The sequence below is a fragment of the Halichoeres trimaculatus genome, unplaced genomic scaffold (genome assembly GCF_033239565.1).
Source record: "Halichoeres trimaculatus isolate MK-OKI-2021-1 unplaced genomic scaffold, fHalTri1.1 fHalTri1_scaffold_22, whole genome shotgun sequence".
Classification (NCBI taxonomy): domain Eukaryota; kingdom Metazoa; phylum Chordata; class Actinopteri; order Labriformes; family Labridae; genus Halichoeres; species Halichoeres trimaculatus.
In genome coordinates, this window is record NW_027437200.1 from 17,833,239 (window position 1) to 17,849,550 (window position 16,312).

Genomic DNA, 16,312 nt, shown 5'->3' on the forward strand with positions numbered 1-16,312 from the left:
TTTTTGGACCAGAATATAGGCTAAGCTAGCACTAGCATACACTTGCAACAGTTGCCCTCCAGAGAACAGCTTCCTGGAACTTAAACACTGCAATAGACCCACCTTGTATTAAAAAATAAATAAAATTGAGGACATGTTTGCACTTTTTACACTGCTAAAAAAACATATATTTCACTTATTTACATCTATTTTTGCAGAGTATACTTTTCCTTTGCACCTTATACTAGAACTAGTGTTGCTTTAGTCAACGAAAATTATGACTAAATATCAACGTCAACGAACCTTTATCACGTGACGGAAATGGGAGGAGAAGGGATGTAAATGGTGGTCATGTGACTAAAACTATAATTAAATATATAATGTAATATTGTTGAAGAATAAAAATGGGACTAAATGTGGTTTACAAGATGAAAACTCTGCTAATATACGTCTTCATTTTGGTTAACCAAAACGAGATGGGACATAATGTCATTGCGTTATTTAGTATCACTTTTATCTTGTATTATTTCCATTTCCTGGGTCGCAGTTCAGCGGCTGCATCAGGTCGTACTGCGCAGACGCAGGCGACGTCACTTCCTCTATCCCCCCACTCGCGCGGCATTATGTGGAAGACGGAGCTACTGATAGTTAAGTATAACGACAACTTCTTCATTGACTAAAACTAGACTAAAATGTCATCAGTTTTCGTTGACTAAAACCATACAAAAATAATCTTGGATGATTCTGACTACAATAAGACTAAAATGCTCAGACTTTTAGTCAACTGAAACTTGACTTGACTAAAAGGAGTATAAATGTGACTAAAACTGATAAAAACTAAAATAATAGTTTGACACAAAGACTAGACTAAAACTAAAATTAAAACAGGTCGCTAGCTACTAGCTGTATAAGTTTTAATGTATTATTGTTATTTTTTTGTTTTCTGTATTTTTTTACACTAAAGACTGATGATTTACTGATATCCTAAAGCAAAAAAAAAGACAAAAAAGAAAAAGAAAAAGATTATCATTCTGTTATAAAGCACGCATCTATACCTGCTATAATATAAAAACGCCAGCAAAAGTAGTCTACAAACTAGACTAAAGGGATCTGAACCAAGTCACTATTTAATAAAATCATTCAAAGGTTGAGTATAAGGTGTGGTAACATATCAAAATTCTTTGAAAACAAGTGTTGCACTAAATGCTCAGTGCTCTCTATCTAATTATTCTGATGAGGATCTCAGATAAGCTTACTCAGAATGAGCCATCTCCCCCAGTCTCCCCTACTCCTGGGAATAATTACAAAACAAAAAGATGTTATCTAGGTGTAATTACATGCAGATGTTAATGCTGGATACTGCAGAGACACCATTAAAAAGCAGAGTTCATGCTACAAATCCAGCATGAGCCTGGGAAACCAAAGCCTTTCTTTCCCCAAACCAATCGGTGCTGTAATTTATTACCCGGTAAACACGTGGGAATAGTATTTCAGCGCCACAAGATAAACAACTTCTCCACTTCACGCAAGTCTCGCGATAAGGGACGCTCCCTCTGTGCTCGCCTATTGTGAGAGTTTTTCAAATCTCGCGTGATCTTCGAAGTTTCCCACGCCTGTTGTTGTGGCGTCTGCCCTTTTCGCTCACTCTCTCTCTGCCTCTCTGCTGCCGCTACCCGCCGCCTCCCCTTTTTTTTTTCTCTCCGTCTTCCTCACCCACCCCCTTTCTCTCCGTCTCCCTCGTCCCTACACCTCCAGTCTGCTTTCTGTTGTCTCGGCGGATTGTTGGGCTGTGGGAGAGGAAAGGATATCGCGAGTATTGGAGTTTTGGTGAGAGTTTGTGGAAGATGGCGCCTGTTGTGACAGGGTGAGTATGAGGTTCGGGGCTGGTGGTGGGGAGCGGAGTTGAGGGGAAAACAAGTTATTATCACGAAACTGTTGAATTTCAGCCTGTGTGCTGAAGCCTGGAGGCACTGCTGTGTTTTGCCGTTGGTTTGATCTCTGGAAGTCATTTCTTTGTCTCAATGTGTTTGCGTGCGAGTGTGTTTTTTTCTTTGGCCAGTGAACGTTACTTCACTGACTGTTGCTGCAGTGTTTTGTGAGCTAGCCCCTGCTAACTTCACCCTCGGTGGTCTTTTTCTCCCAGACAACGGCGAGCTAAAAGCTACCAGGCTAACCAGTGCGCTAAACACAAGTAGTAAGGCATGCCTTAAAAGCAAAACACCCTAAATGAGTAGTCTTTTCACCTTAAAATGTGCTATTATTTTTGATGCTGCATTTGTTTTCGAAACGTGCTCCCTCCTAGCCGGGCAGCACGTTTACGAATAGGATTCACGACCCACTGCTAGCTGTCCGATAATAGAAGCAAGCTAACGATATGTAACTGAAACACGTTGCGGCTTTGTGAGCAAGACATCCTTTTGGTGGTGTTTTGAAAAATTTAACTGCATTAGTTGCTACTTAATTTTTCACCTGTTATTATTTACGCTCACAGAAGCACAGGCGTACACTTTTAGAACTCGAGCCACCTTGAAATTGACGACAATGCGGAAAAATAGTGTTTACTACTTATACTACTGCATGTAAACTCTGCAAGTAGCTCGCTAACGTATGGAAGCCCTAAGTGGACATGCACGTATGCATTTTATTTGTTTTGTTTCATACGATAACTACTCTGTATTCCAAGAATTGTGAAAGTAGAAAACAAATATAGAAGTAGGCTAAACCTGTTTCAGTTTTGTGGGCAACAGCAGTATGACTTTATAACACTCAGATGCTAAAACAGTGATTTCTCTATTATTTCTGTTTGAAAAAAAAAGTAAATATAAAACCATAAAGAGATATATGAAAAATGAAAAAAATTTTTTTTGGAAATTTTAAGATGAAATAGTCTGTGGCTAAAAAAGCTTTACAATATTTCAAATAGTTTTAAAGTAAAATGTGCTAAATAAGACATGTTTCTATGTTGACTTGGGACTTCCATGCCAATTAAACCCCGTTCTACATCTATGGACTGCATCTTTTGATTACATTTGTATCTGTTGAGCTCTATAATGACTTTGTAAGCAGCTCTTATTTGTACGGGAGCCCGAAGTGGACATATATGCAAACATAGAAAGAGGCTTGACCTGTCTCTGCATTGTGGGCAATGTAGTTAGACCTTTAACAGTTATGGTGACTTTTTTAGTGTATGATTATTGGAAATTATAAAGCTTGTTGGACATTACATTAAAAATGGTATGTTTCAAGAAGTTAGTTTTTCGAGATCTTGAAAAAACAGTAAAATACAATAAAAAAACTTAAGTTTTTATGTTTGCTTGGGGCTTAAATACAAATGAAACCCCATCTTACAACTCTGAACCACGTTTGTTAACCATCGTACCTAGTGTACAGAAGCCCTACATGGACATGCATGCAAAACAGAAATTGTTTAGCTTGTCAATGCATAAAAAACAGGCGTATAAGACAAAAATTAGTTTGCAGTGTGTCTTTTTAACTCTTTAATGACTGAAAACCAGTCAAGTATTTCCTGAAAGTCATTTTATAATTAAAGTGATGTTTTCTGCCCTTCCAATGAGCTCGAAACACTTCTTCCTAAATCAAATTTAAAGTTTTTTTTATATCTCCAAATCAGTTACATTTTCTACTTTTCAAAGAGCTAATTAGGCTTAGCGAGAGTTCAGTAATTGCTACGAGATAATGCGTCAGTGATAAGTGTGTCAGCAGAGGCCTTAATGTGGAAAAGGGTCTTTGTTAGCGTCTCTGACAGCCCTTTGGATTGATATTCAAAGAATGTCAAGGACATATTTCCGAGCAGCGCTTCGGTCGTTGCATCATCAGTGAAGTGACCGTATTATTCAGCATAAACACGCTGGAGTCTGGAACTGATGCTGCATTCAAGGAACGCATTCGTCTCACTGCTTTTGCTCTCATTGTGGCGCTCATCCTGACTGAAATAATTCGCCAGCGCATGAGCGAGACACCGACTCTTTTTTTTTTAACTCTTGAGGCTGTAATCCCTGCAGACAGCTCAGTGGGTGACAGACATTCGCTGTGCTTGTTGGAGGTGTGTGTATGTTGGTAGGAAAAGGGGGTGGGGGTGGATGTGCATGTTCATTTGGGGCTTTCCAGCAGACCTGAACTGATTTCAGTTCAGGGGGGATGATGGCGGGGGAGTAGCTGGAGGAAGGAGGGAGGGAGGGAGCAGGCTAGAGGGCAGGCGGGTCAGGTCTGGGTGGCTGGCCACCTGTCCAGATGATATCTCCAAATTCATCTCTGTTTTTTTTCTGCGGGTGGGGGGGAGATGGGAGCTTAGGGGGGTGTTGTCTGTGAGGGGAAGATGGGGTGTGTTCTGAAAATTAAAGTGCCATAAGGGGTCTTTTTAGCCGATGGCAGGCTGTGCTCACAGTAACGGTCGGAGCCTGACCACAGCCTTCATGTACTGTTTGAATGATTCTGGCTTTATACTGGGAGGGGCTCCACAACCAGGGCTTGTTAGTGGTACTCTGACTCTCTGGTATTAGGATTACAGAGAGGCTGTGGTTGTGTTTTCCTGTCTTTGAATTAAACTTGCAGCTTTTAATTCACTTCACGGTCAATTGCGTTGAGTTTGTACATTTTTAGATTTTAGATTTTTGGCTTGATTATTTCAAAACCAGTGTGATGATTCAAGTAATACACCCAGCCCTAAAAGTAATGACATTTTTGTTAAGGAACAATGCTTCTTGGAAATAAATCTGTTGGAAAGTTTGTTTATTTATCCTTTAAATGGTGCCACATTTGTTAGGAACATGTATTTGTGTGATGAGGAACAGAGCTGAGAACGTGGGTTGGGCCCATAAAACATTTAATAAATCTTCTCTGTCAATGCCAAACAGCTTATTCTGCTTGTTGTTGTTATTTTAGAAGATCAAAGTCTGAAGAAAAAAAGATAAATTAAGAAACCAACAATTTATTCATTTAAGAAAATGGACCTTTAGTAGCCTGGGTGGATGATTCCAGTTGGTATAACAGTAAAACCATAAAATATCTGATGCTTTTATATCCAGCAGTTTGAGATGGTTGCAGGAAAACATAGTTCCTAGATTGGTGTGATATTTTTTCAACTAAGAAGAAGACGCACAGCAGTGATGCACAAGTTACATGGAGAAACAGTGAAGAGAGCATGTTATGCTTATGAAAACTAAGCAGTGAAACCAAACAAAAGTTGTTGTTTCCCAACAGCTGTAGTACTGTATGTATGACTGCCAAAAATTGGCCGATCGGCTAATTGCACCATGAAAGTAAAGCAGGTGCAGAATGTCGTACGTCTGGGGAACTTCCTTGAAAACCCCTGCCCAACGAATTCAAATTGTGCATACATACTCTGTGTAATTAGCAACAAAAATGAAAAATGTTGTGTCTCCTAAATCTTAGGCCATGTCCACACATAGCCGGGCATTTTCAAAATAAGTGTGCCTTGAAGCATCCCAACCCATATTTGGCAGCGTTTCCAGATGTCAAACCCATATCAGCCAATCAGAATGACCACCTGTCGTTCAGCTGTGATGTTTATGAACCGAAATTTCTGTTTACGGACGTCTACACAAAACCATTTAACAAAATCCAAAATCTTTACTTTGGCCAGTTTTCAGAAAACATTGTCTTTAATGACGTAAAGCTGCGGTTTTGTGTGGATGACACAGGTTTCCCAGATACCTGGCTATGGTGGACATGACCTTAATCTGCTGTACATCTCAACACTTTCATACTTTCCCAAAAGAATCCATTTGATCCCTAGATATCTATGCTTTTTGCATATTTTGTTTTAAATGGTAACACATAAACATGAGCACCTGTAATTGTGGGGTCTACCGCTATTAAATTTAATACGCTGGTTGTTAACCTGATTCTGCTACTAGGTATTACTACTAGGTATTACTACTAGGTATTGCTACTAGGCCCATTAAAGTTCCTTAAAGTGATACTCCGGGATGGAACTAGTTGAGTCCTATCGCAAGGTTTAGGGCAGAAATTACCCCTACAGCAGTGATTTTGTGCAGCAGAAGCCCAGAGCGCTCGCACCAAACACCCCCTCCCTGCTCCTCAGCCGGTTTCCTCTGCACTCAGACGGGGCCATATTTTACTTGACCAAAAACACAAATAAACAGACTCCCACCGAAAAAAATCTGATATCGGTCTGCATTCACGCTTTATTTAGAGAATTTTCAGCGCGTTACTTTCACACAAAAACACCGCTAAATAAGGCTCTAGTTCTCATCGTGGCGAGTTAGGACTACCTACGTTTGTTTATATCTAGCACGCCGTGCGCGGACTGATACACTAAGCGGCAAGCGTCTCGTAGCCAGCTGTGGCTCTGCAGCAGAGGTAGCACCGTTTTACGACAGGATGAGAACTAGAGCCTTATTTAGCGGTGTCTTTGTGTGAAAGTAACGCACTGAAAATTCTCTATATAAACTGTGAATGCAGACAGATATCAGATTTTTTCTGTGGGAGTCCGTTTATTTGTGTTTTTGGTCAAGTAAAAAATGGCCCCGTCTGAGTGCAGAGGAAACCGGCAGAGGAGCAGGGAGGGGGTGTTTGGTGTGAGCGCCCTGGGCTTCTGCTGCACAAAATCACTGCTGTAGGGGTAATTTCTGCCCTAAACCTTGTGATAGGACCCAACTTGTTCCATCCTGGAGTATCACTTTAAAGCTGGATCAGGTATCGGCAGGAAAGAATCGGTCCAAGCTTGATATTAAGGCTAAACTATTTAACCCAAACTGCCTTTAAAATATATCAATCACTTATAGTTTAAATAGATATTAATCTCAGTAATTATGTACTCATTTTTTGCTCTAACACTGGTATCAGATTAGTATTGGTATTGGTTGATACCCAAAGCCCAGGCATCGGTATTGGAACCAGGACCAGGAAACAAATCAGTGACCAAAAAAAATCTCAGTTTTTCATGTTTCAACAAGCAATGTTTGACTTTCTTTGCTTAAATAGAGGCTGAGAGGGTTTAATTATATAGATATAACATTATTTTTACTCAAGGTGTAACTACAAAGCTTAGGTTGAAGAATAACCTTTGATACAAAGATGTTGCGCAGTAGGCAGCTACAGAACTCTTTCCTTCATAAGTTGGCAAAACACTTAATGTTTGCACAATGTTTTGGTCCATCTTAAGTTGTTGCAGTTTGCTGCATTGATAACAACTGGTGTAAACCTTCGTAGCTCCACCATTCATGTGTGTAAGAGAGCCAAATCCAAAACAAGTGAAAGAAAAAAAACAGAGTTCCTCTTCAAAAATTTTCCCGGCCTGTGCCAGAGAAAGCGATGAACTGATAGCTGAAAGAGCAGCACTGTTCACCTGGGATGATAAAAGCATGAATCACTTATTTCAACACCGCGCTGCCTTTGCTGTGCCCCTGGGGGACGGGATTCCATTTAGCTCTCCCCCCTCTATCCCTCTGCGAAAAAAGAAAGAAGAAGAAGAAGAAGAAGGATTGAGTCTTTCAGGCCAAAAGCCAAACGTCTCAGTGCCGGTGTAATGATACCAGTGAGCCTTTTCCCTCTAAACCCTGTGTTCTTGTGTTTGTTAGCGCGAGTGTGCGGTTTTAGCTCTGCGGCTATGTGGAAGGTGATCAAGCAAGTGTGTACACGCGCGTGTGGAGTGTACCTAGACATAAAAGTTGATTCGTGCGCTCAGACGTGTGTGTGTGTGTGTGTGCACGTGCATCAGCTCCCCAGGGTCCTCTCCTCTTCCCTGCGTCTCTTTATGAAAGGAGAGGTTCAGAGGGAGCAGCAGATGTCGAAGCGCTGACCTTTATGGTGGCAAAGGCTCGGGTTGGAGTTAAAAGACATGCCGAGTTACCCCGCCTCCCCTCTGGCCCTCAAAGCGGCAGCTCTGTGTCCACCCACACACACAGAAACACACACACACACACTCTCTGCTGCCTTGGATGGATAGGTTAACGATGGAGATGATACAAGCCACCTGATCTGTGTGTCACCTCAGTATCCTGCAGCTCCCAAAGCCGTCCTCTGAGCTGTGAAAAGCTTCAAAGTGTGTGGCATGTTTTGGGGGGTGGAGACGAGCCACGGGGGCGCGCTGCACAGAAGTCACAGGCAGAGCACCAAAGTGAATGTGCCACCGCCAGACATCTTTCTGGGGGATTTATTCTCCTGCGTACAGTAGCCTATTGTTTTGGGAGTTCATGCATATCCATTACTTCACATGATTGAAACATCCCCTGGAGCCTATAGCTGCATTCAGGGTTCAGATTCAACGTGTTTGCTCGAGTGACTTTGGGCCTCTTATAGCACTACACACACACATACACACACGCCCTGGTTGACTCAGTGGCTTCATTCTCTTGTTTCCTCATTTAGGCTGTTTGTGTGTGTCAGACTGTCTCAAGGGAACAACCACAGGAGACACCCAAGGGGATAGAAATGCACATTTTTGAGTAATTTGGCTTGGACGGCCGCCAGCTTGGCGCTCCTTGTTCTTGGTCGTCAGCCACGTGCTTGTGTGTGCGCAAGCCAGATATAGCATCACTGCACGTCTCTGTGCTTTTATTTCTCCTCTGTGGACATAGCACAGATTTCCTTATTGATAGTAAATAGAAACGAGTAGAGAATGACCCACTCCTTTGAGACCGTCACCAATACTCAGTCAGTTGTAGGTTTTTAGATACAGCGGACTGCATCTTTCTGCATTTTTCTTTAGGTTCTTGTTTTTTTGTGGTAATCTCAAAGGGTCTTTTTCAAATTATTATAACCACAATGAACTCCCTCTTTCCGTAGACAGATTTTACACAGGGATGCTCTAATTCACCCTTCTGGTTCCTATACGGGACTTTGGTATTGACCGATACTGACCCGATACCCTGCTGTGGGTAAAGACTGGTAATGTTTTGGGTAAAAGACAAAAAATGAGTATATGTAGGGATGGGTGCCTTTCACATTTAAAACGATACGGTACCTATACCCGGTACCTGGCAATCAGTATCGATACTCAGCGGTACCAATTTTAGGTACTTTTTTGTGTTTATGTGTTAAAAAATGTCTACTTTTTGAATAATAGAATTCAAATTCTTTTCAATTTCACATATTTATTCTTTAACCTTGTAATGCTGTGTTCATGTCCAGTATGGAAAATCACCTACTCTTCCACTTCCTTACAGTCACAAGGATGCATTCAGGTACCTAAACATGGTACCTTTTGATTTTACATGAATTGGTACCAGGTACTTTTGACAGAATTCAGTAGGTATCTATAAAAGTAACTTATTCAGTACCTATCCCTAATGCAGCAAGTGCACCAGAGGCAACATTTTAAAACAGCAAAGTAAAAAAAAAAAGGCATTGAACTGTTTACCGGGGTCGGCAACATAGATCTCCACCCACCGATACCGATCCAGCTTCGGGGGGCACCGATACACAGATACTGATATAAAAATTTTGGCCATTACTGATATCCGATGTTAATATTGCTGTTATGGCCGATAACCGATATTTACCGATATCAATATCTATAAAAAAAACCCAAAACAATCTTGAGATGATCAAGCTGTGAGCATCCTGAAAATCATTCAAACTGAATTTTTCTATATCTCCTTTTATTTCCAAACTTTTTGTCCTTGGCCACTCTTCTTCGTCAGAGAAAACAATAATATTTGGGTCTTGAAAGATTGATGAAGATGCTCTGAAAATAGCTGGCAGCTAATGAGTAAATATCGGCCGATACAGATATGTTAAAAAAATGACCAACATTGGCCGATACCAATATTGATACAAATATATCGTACATCCCTACCCATAAACAGTACTACTGATTGGTTATCTATGTAATCAGTTATTAATTTTACTCCTGGTGTTCCTCAAGGGTCAATCTTAGGTCCACTATTCTACCAATTTACTTAAACATTTCCCTTATGTCATCACCTGAAAAAACACAGTATTCTGAAACTCAGTTGTGCTTGTGACATGCTGTTGTTTCCTTAGGCAAAGACTACGTCATTATTCTTGAATGACTCAGTTTTTGTTTATCAAAAAGGGATTGGTAAGATTTTGCCCCCAGAAACTGATATGAATTATTAAATTGAATTGTGAAAGCATTATCTGAAGTAGAATTTATTTGCTTTGAAATTGTATTCAATCTACTTGAAAGGTAAACTTTTTGTGGGTCTTGGATGTGAAGATACTGTGAAAAGTTTCGAGCAGACCTAGTTATTCAGTCCCTGGTCTTCAGACATTGTGGAAAAGACGCTTTCTAGATTGAAGTGAAACATAAATTGCTGACTCGTGCAATACCATAACCGGCACGTGTGTTGATGTGAAAGGACGCTGTTACTACTGCAGTGGAAGTCACTCAGCCAGATCAACAGATCGACAGCAGGACAACAGAAGAAGATGGTTGGAAGTTGGCTGCTGATAAAAGAAACTTTGATAGTTTGCTCAAACAACTTTCAAAACCAGTAAGAAAAACAGAAAATTATTCATTTCAGTCAGTCAAATATCCTGATGTTTCACTGTGATTTCTGAAAATATGCTGAATAAAGCAGAATCCCTGTGATGTAGAGTTGTAGAGATTGAGGACCGTATGTATCAGGTATCGTTTTGTGAGTCACCTGATGATCCTCTCCCTGAGACCAAGCTGTCTTCAAGTATCTTTTCTGTTGCTGGAAAACCCCATCCTTTGTGTTGTACTTCACCCAGGGTGTTCCTCAAGGGCCACTCTTGGGTCCTGTATCTTTTTCAACTGGTAACTTTCCTTTGGTCAATCATAGCTGACATATTGTGCAAGCTCTTTGTCCGTGACGCTTGATTCTGTCTGTTAAAACTGTTTATCACAGCAGTGTAAGAAAACTAATGACTCAGCTTTGTGTGACATTTGGCTGACTTCTCAGGATGTTCCCAAATTTTCCAGTGACTAAAAAGTCAATGGGACCTGAATTCACATCTTAAAGTCGGTCTTTGACCCTTTTCATATGCAGTTTCAGGAGAAATTTCTGGAAATTTACCCAGAAAATTCTCAGATATGTACATGTTGCTCTTAAAGGAAGTTAAAGGCACATCTTCCAGTCAGTCTTTGACCTGTTTCTAATGTCTCTTTCACATGCAGTCTAGAAAAATCCCAGAAATTTTCAAGTGAAATTCCCTTAAATTTTCCTGAAATTTTCAAGAGCTCAGCCCAAAAATGTTCGACAAGTTCCTCTCCACGCAGGTCTCTTGAAACATAAAGTTTTGATACATCAAGGGGTTTCTCGTCAAGCCTTTACTCAGACACAGGGCGGAAATATCACCGGGTAAAGGTTAGAGGGGTAAAGCTTTTGGTCATATGAACGCATTTTCGGGAATTTTTGAGGAGATTTCAGCAGATTTGAGTACAAAAAGAAAATAATAGAATAAAACAGAATAGAATAGAACTTTATTGTCATTGTAACACGTACAACAAAATTGAAGTCACAGCAGCAATCAAGAAAACACAAGTAAGAAAGTGTATAGAAAGTGTAAAAAGGTCCATAAGAAAATAGATGCTGACAGCTTGTCTATCATTGTCCAGTTCAGCCAGCCTCCACCTCCACAGGGTCCAGGACTGAGCTTCTTCAGCAGTCTGTTCAGTCTCTCTCTCCTGGATCCTGTCTGCTCACAGCAGGTGAAGCTCTTCCAATGTGGCATTGGTGTCTGATGTTAGCTCTGTTAGCCATGTCTGTGAATAGCATGATGCTACTCTGTCCTCTTACGTTCCCAATAATGATGGATTGAAGGACAGGTCGATGTCGTCACTTCTTAGCTCACACCTAAGAACCAGCACGTCGTCCTCACCTCCTTCTCCTCACCTTGTTGGAAACATCTGGCCTAGCACCAGTTAGCATTGACATGCTACAGGCTGCTAACAGCTGATTTCACATGCAAACAATGCAGCCATGGTTACATGTAGGATCTCCAGACAAACACAGGAGAAAAAGTAGTAAAAATGTCACAGAAGCCACAAAAAGTTTGGTGTCCATGACCAACAAATGAACCAAACAAAGTGATGATCCACTGCAAATACAAAGATGACGAAAAAGAGACAAAAAAATTACAAGAAACGGACAAAGAAGAGAGCTGCTGCAAAAGACAGCCATAGCCAACAGGCCTAGCAATCTCAGCAATCTGTAAAAATGTAGTCATGGTCTTTGTTTTGATGACTGAAAGGTCTAACATTATTTAATGACTTAAAAAATCTTTGAAAGATTTCATCTCTAAATATTTGAGAAACACTCGCTCAGTTATTCAGGAGAGGTGCAGTTTGAAAATCTCAGTATGTTATGCCACTTTGAGGCCTGATAAGAGAGATGATATCTCTCACAAAAACCACGTCATAGGAGACGTTTGTTGACCTGCTCTTGCCCGGGTTTTGAATCTCGGACACTTCCAAGATCTTTCTGCTGTTTTCCCCTTGAAGGACGGAAAGGATCATTCTCATGTAAATCTAAACCCAGTGTGGTTTTGAAAACAGCCCTGGCGTCACGTTCGAGAGAGCCCAAGTCCTCTGGGTGTTGTTGTTGGCACCTCCTCCGCTGCTGAGCTCAGACAGGAGAGGCAGAAAGTGAACACGAGGCAAACAAACGGCGCTGGAAGCACGTACCTACCCGTCCACTCTTGTTTTGGAGCGTCTCGTTGTCCTCCTCCAATCACTCTCCTCTTCCAGGAGAGTTTCCTCAGCCCTGACATTCACTTTTCCTCTGCGCACTGTTTGTTGAAATGCTGCTGCGCCAGGGGAGCAGTGGTTTTTTCACGGTGTCAGCAGCTTTTGCCCTCGCCGTCCCCTCCACATTCAGGATGTTTCATTCAGAAAACATGAGCTAAATCTCCGTCTGACTCCTGTTTGCTTTCATTCAGCCTCAGTGAGCACACTCTTACCTACTTCCTATGTTGAGGCAGCTGAAATTGAGAGGAAAAAATACTTACATTATTAACTCAAATGTTTGTTCCTCTTTCCTTTTGTTTTTCTCTCATTGTACTGATTCCTAAATAACTCTCTTCGTACCTCCTGAGGATAAATCAGAGCGCCTGTTCAGGTAAAACAAGGTTAATTCTCTTCCTCCGTGCTCGCAGATAGTCGCCTTGTTATTCTCAGCAGTAGCCGCGAAGGCTCAAAGCATTGTTCGAGTGTCTCCCCGATGCCAGAACATTCTGTCTGTTCCCTGATGGCTCATCCATTCAGAGGAAGGTTACAAACATACACAGGATCTCCCGTGTTGGGAAAGCCCCTAACGAAGCGGGCCTCCCACGCCTGGAAGCAACCGCCGCTATCACTGTGTTAGATAAGCGGGGAGTGGCGAGGAGTAGGCAAAAAAATGCTGTAGTCGTCTCTGTACGGTTTGTGGCGTCAAATTGAGCATGGTGCAGAGCATCCTCTTTATGCAAACGACCCTGAAAAGCTTGTCAGATCGATCCTGGGAAGCCTTTGAGTTGATGTTAACACATTTTATGACTTTTTCATTTTATATCTTTTATAATTTTTACACTAATTTTCTGCAAACTTGTTTCTTTTTCCTCCAAACCTTCCATGCATGAATACACTCTGAATTTCATTGTTCCCTGCCAATTCAAATACTCTAATTTCCAAATTGGCTGCGACTATCATTATCCGACACCAGTTAAATATTCTGAAAAACTACCATCTGCATGTCATTGTATTGGTTTCATTGTCTCTCTGCGTGCATCAGCGTAAACCTCTGTTTAATGCAGGAAATACATACAATGAACGAATGCCAAGAGCTTTCTATTGTTTTCCAGTTTTCCCTCGAGTCATCATTGATCTTTAATAAATATTTCTAGCCAAGAAAAACTGATCAGTATGAAGTTTTTCCCCCCTCATACTTAACTCTCTCTGTGTTTTGTTTTTGCCAAAGAGTGTTGGAAGGAAACTGATTTTTCTCTAATCACCACATCTGTTTCAAGAGGAGACCTTTACGAATAATTTGGCATCTATTAAAGTGCCTGCAAATGAGTAAAGCGGGAGAAAATGACAAATTTTCAACAAAGTTGATTCTTGGTCTTATTTAGCTCTCAGATGCATGAATTGTGAAAACCTGTGAAGTTGCAAGACATACAAAGGCCTAGCATCCAACATAAACTTTAAAGGTCCCGTATTCTGCTCCTTTTCTGCAGTTTAATATGGATCATTGATGTCTTCATGAAATGTTAGTAACATGTTTTGGTCCAAAAAGCCAATAAATCAAGCACAGCAGCATTGTTTCCAGGCTCTCATAGCCCCTCTGTTCAGAACCCTCTGATTTAGTGGGCGTGGCCTTCATATGTAAATGAGCCACCGCTGATACCGCCCCACTCTTCCACGTCACTGAGAGCGGCGCCACGAGCTCCGAGTGCACAATGTTTAAAAAACAGCAAAGCTCGTTTACCGTAACATTACAGGCTAAAACAACAGGCTAACAGCAGCTAAAGTTAGCACCCTGAAGCTAACACAGAGACAGGGGGGACACTGAGGAAAAGCTCTTACATCTGCTCCACAGCACACAGCATTTAGAATACTCACATTTCCAGGGTCCCAGGTTTGTTGGTGGATGGTTGGTAATGCGCCTGGATTCAGGACCAGTCTATTGGCTAGCCCTCTGTTGGACTGTCCAAAGTTGGAAAAGCAGACGGCCGTGAAGTGACTAGCACACACATGCACAGTTTTACTGAGTGTAGCTGGCACATTTCCTTGATAAATGAACTCTAGCTACTTAGTCTTGTTTTCTTCTGAGATGGGAAGCTTGTGCATGGAACTATGTGGCTGTTTACAGCCAAAAACAGAGCAGTGATGGCTCTTAAACTTTGGCATTCTGAACAGCAGCGGGGAGGGGAGTAGGTCGGGAGGAGGTTTTCTGCTGTTTCACAGCGATTATTAGCGTATTACGTTATAATGACGCTGATCTATGTTGTTGTGTATCAAACAGCAACTATTGCAAGGAAGAATGGGGATGAAATTTACCGCTTATGTGTAGCGATTCTGGAAAAATATGATACCGCTAAACAGTCCAATCACAGAGCTTTGGATCTACCATGAATTGACATCTAGTCACATTTTTTGTGCGTAGGCTTTGGTGTCAAACAACTGACCTACTTAATAGACTTAAAATGTGCACAATATCATGTAAAGATGATTCTAAATACATTTTTATTACCCCATTGGATTGTTTTAAAACTCTTTCCAAGCAAATCAGGCATCATTTTTGTCTTTTAACGTTTTGAATTGAGACATTTCTTGGACCTGTCAAATAAAAGAGGCTCAAATTAAGTCTAATAAGACAATTTTTAAAGATAATAAGATGTAAACACTTGCTTAGATTTTATTTTTGCAGTACAAGGCTTCACTGGTGACAGTATTGGTGTCAGAAAATCTCATATTTTTTGACTCTGACTCAATATTTCATCCTGATTTCTTCGAGCCTGCAGCCTCCAGGGCCACCACTACTGTTACTGGCACTTGCCCAGGCAAGCGATGGCCTCCCCGGGGAAGATGAACAGCCTGCACCCCCCCCTCCTTCTGCAAGAGAGAAAGGTGTCAAGCACAAGCTACAAGGGCACGAGCAGGAGTTATCAAGTGTCTGAGGGGAAAAGGGGAAAGAACGAAGAGTGTAGATTCCAGGAAGGGCATGCTGTTATCTCCAAATGTTTCTTTGCATTGTCTGCTTGTTTAACTGAGGCTGCTGGAGAGTTGGGCTGAAGAATCCGCCTGGTGGCATTCCTGTGGCCGCTGACGTCAGGAGGTTTTGGCCTCTGCTTTAGAATCACAATGAAGTAATGGACGCGTGTGTCATTTTGTGGAACAAGTCTATTGATCGTGGTTAGGGAAACAATGCTTTTTTTTCCGTCTGGAGGAGAAGGTTGTTCGTGTTGTGGTCGATCGTCTTGCACTTGTGGCTGCAGTTTGATGTTCTCCAACGTTGCTGGAGATGGTCTGTGAGGTTTTACATGAGCTCATGGAAGGAAGGAAGGAAACTAACTTGATTCCTTTCGATTTTCTGGTTTAACCTTAAAAGGAACCAGAAGTTCCCACTTTATCATCCTGCTGGTTCGGTTAGAAATGGGTTTGAGATATTTTAACCCTCACTGAAAGCTGCCCTAAAGGAGAATCACAAAAGGTATGGCGTTGCAGTTTTCTTGTATCCCAATAACTGTGTAATAAATGCAAAATGGAAGAGTTCAAGTGACCTTTCAGATAAGATAAAATAAAATATCTTAAAAAATATGACCCACCCTCACACAACAATGGTTATATAAATTAGGGATGGGTGACGATTCTTGGATATTCAAATAGCCATTAACATCAAATTAACAAAATTGTACATGT

At 41.3% G+C, this 16,312-nt stretch overlaps 1 protein-coding gene across 1 annotated transcript in view; it reads left to right on the forward strand.

Annotated features, from left to right (window-relative positions):
• Nucleotides 1-1,679: 1,679 nt before the first annotated feature.
• rbpjb (recombination signal binding protein for immunoglobulin kappa J region b) overlaps nucleotides 1,680-16,312 on the forward strand; it is a 71,929-nt gene continuing 57,296 nt past the window's right edge. Inside the window, exon 1 of the mRNA XM_074699379.1 lies at nucleotides 1,680-1,843. Within this exon, the coding sequence (XP_074555480.1) occupies nucleotides 1,824-1,843 (20 nt within the window). The 5' untranslated portion in view covers nucleotides 1,680-1,823. The remainder of the gene's footprint in view (nucleotides 1,844-16,312) is intronic.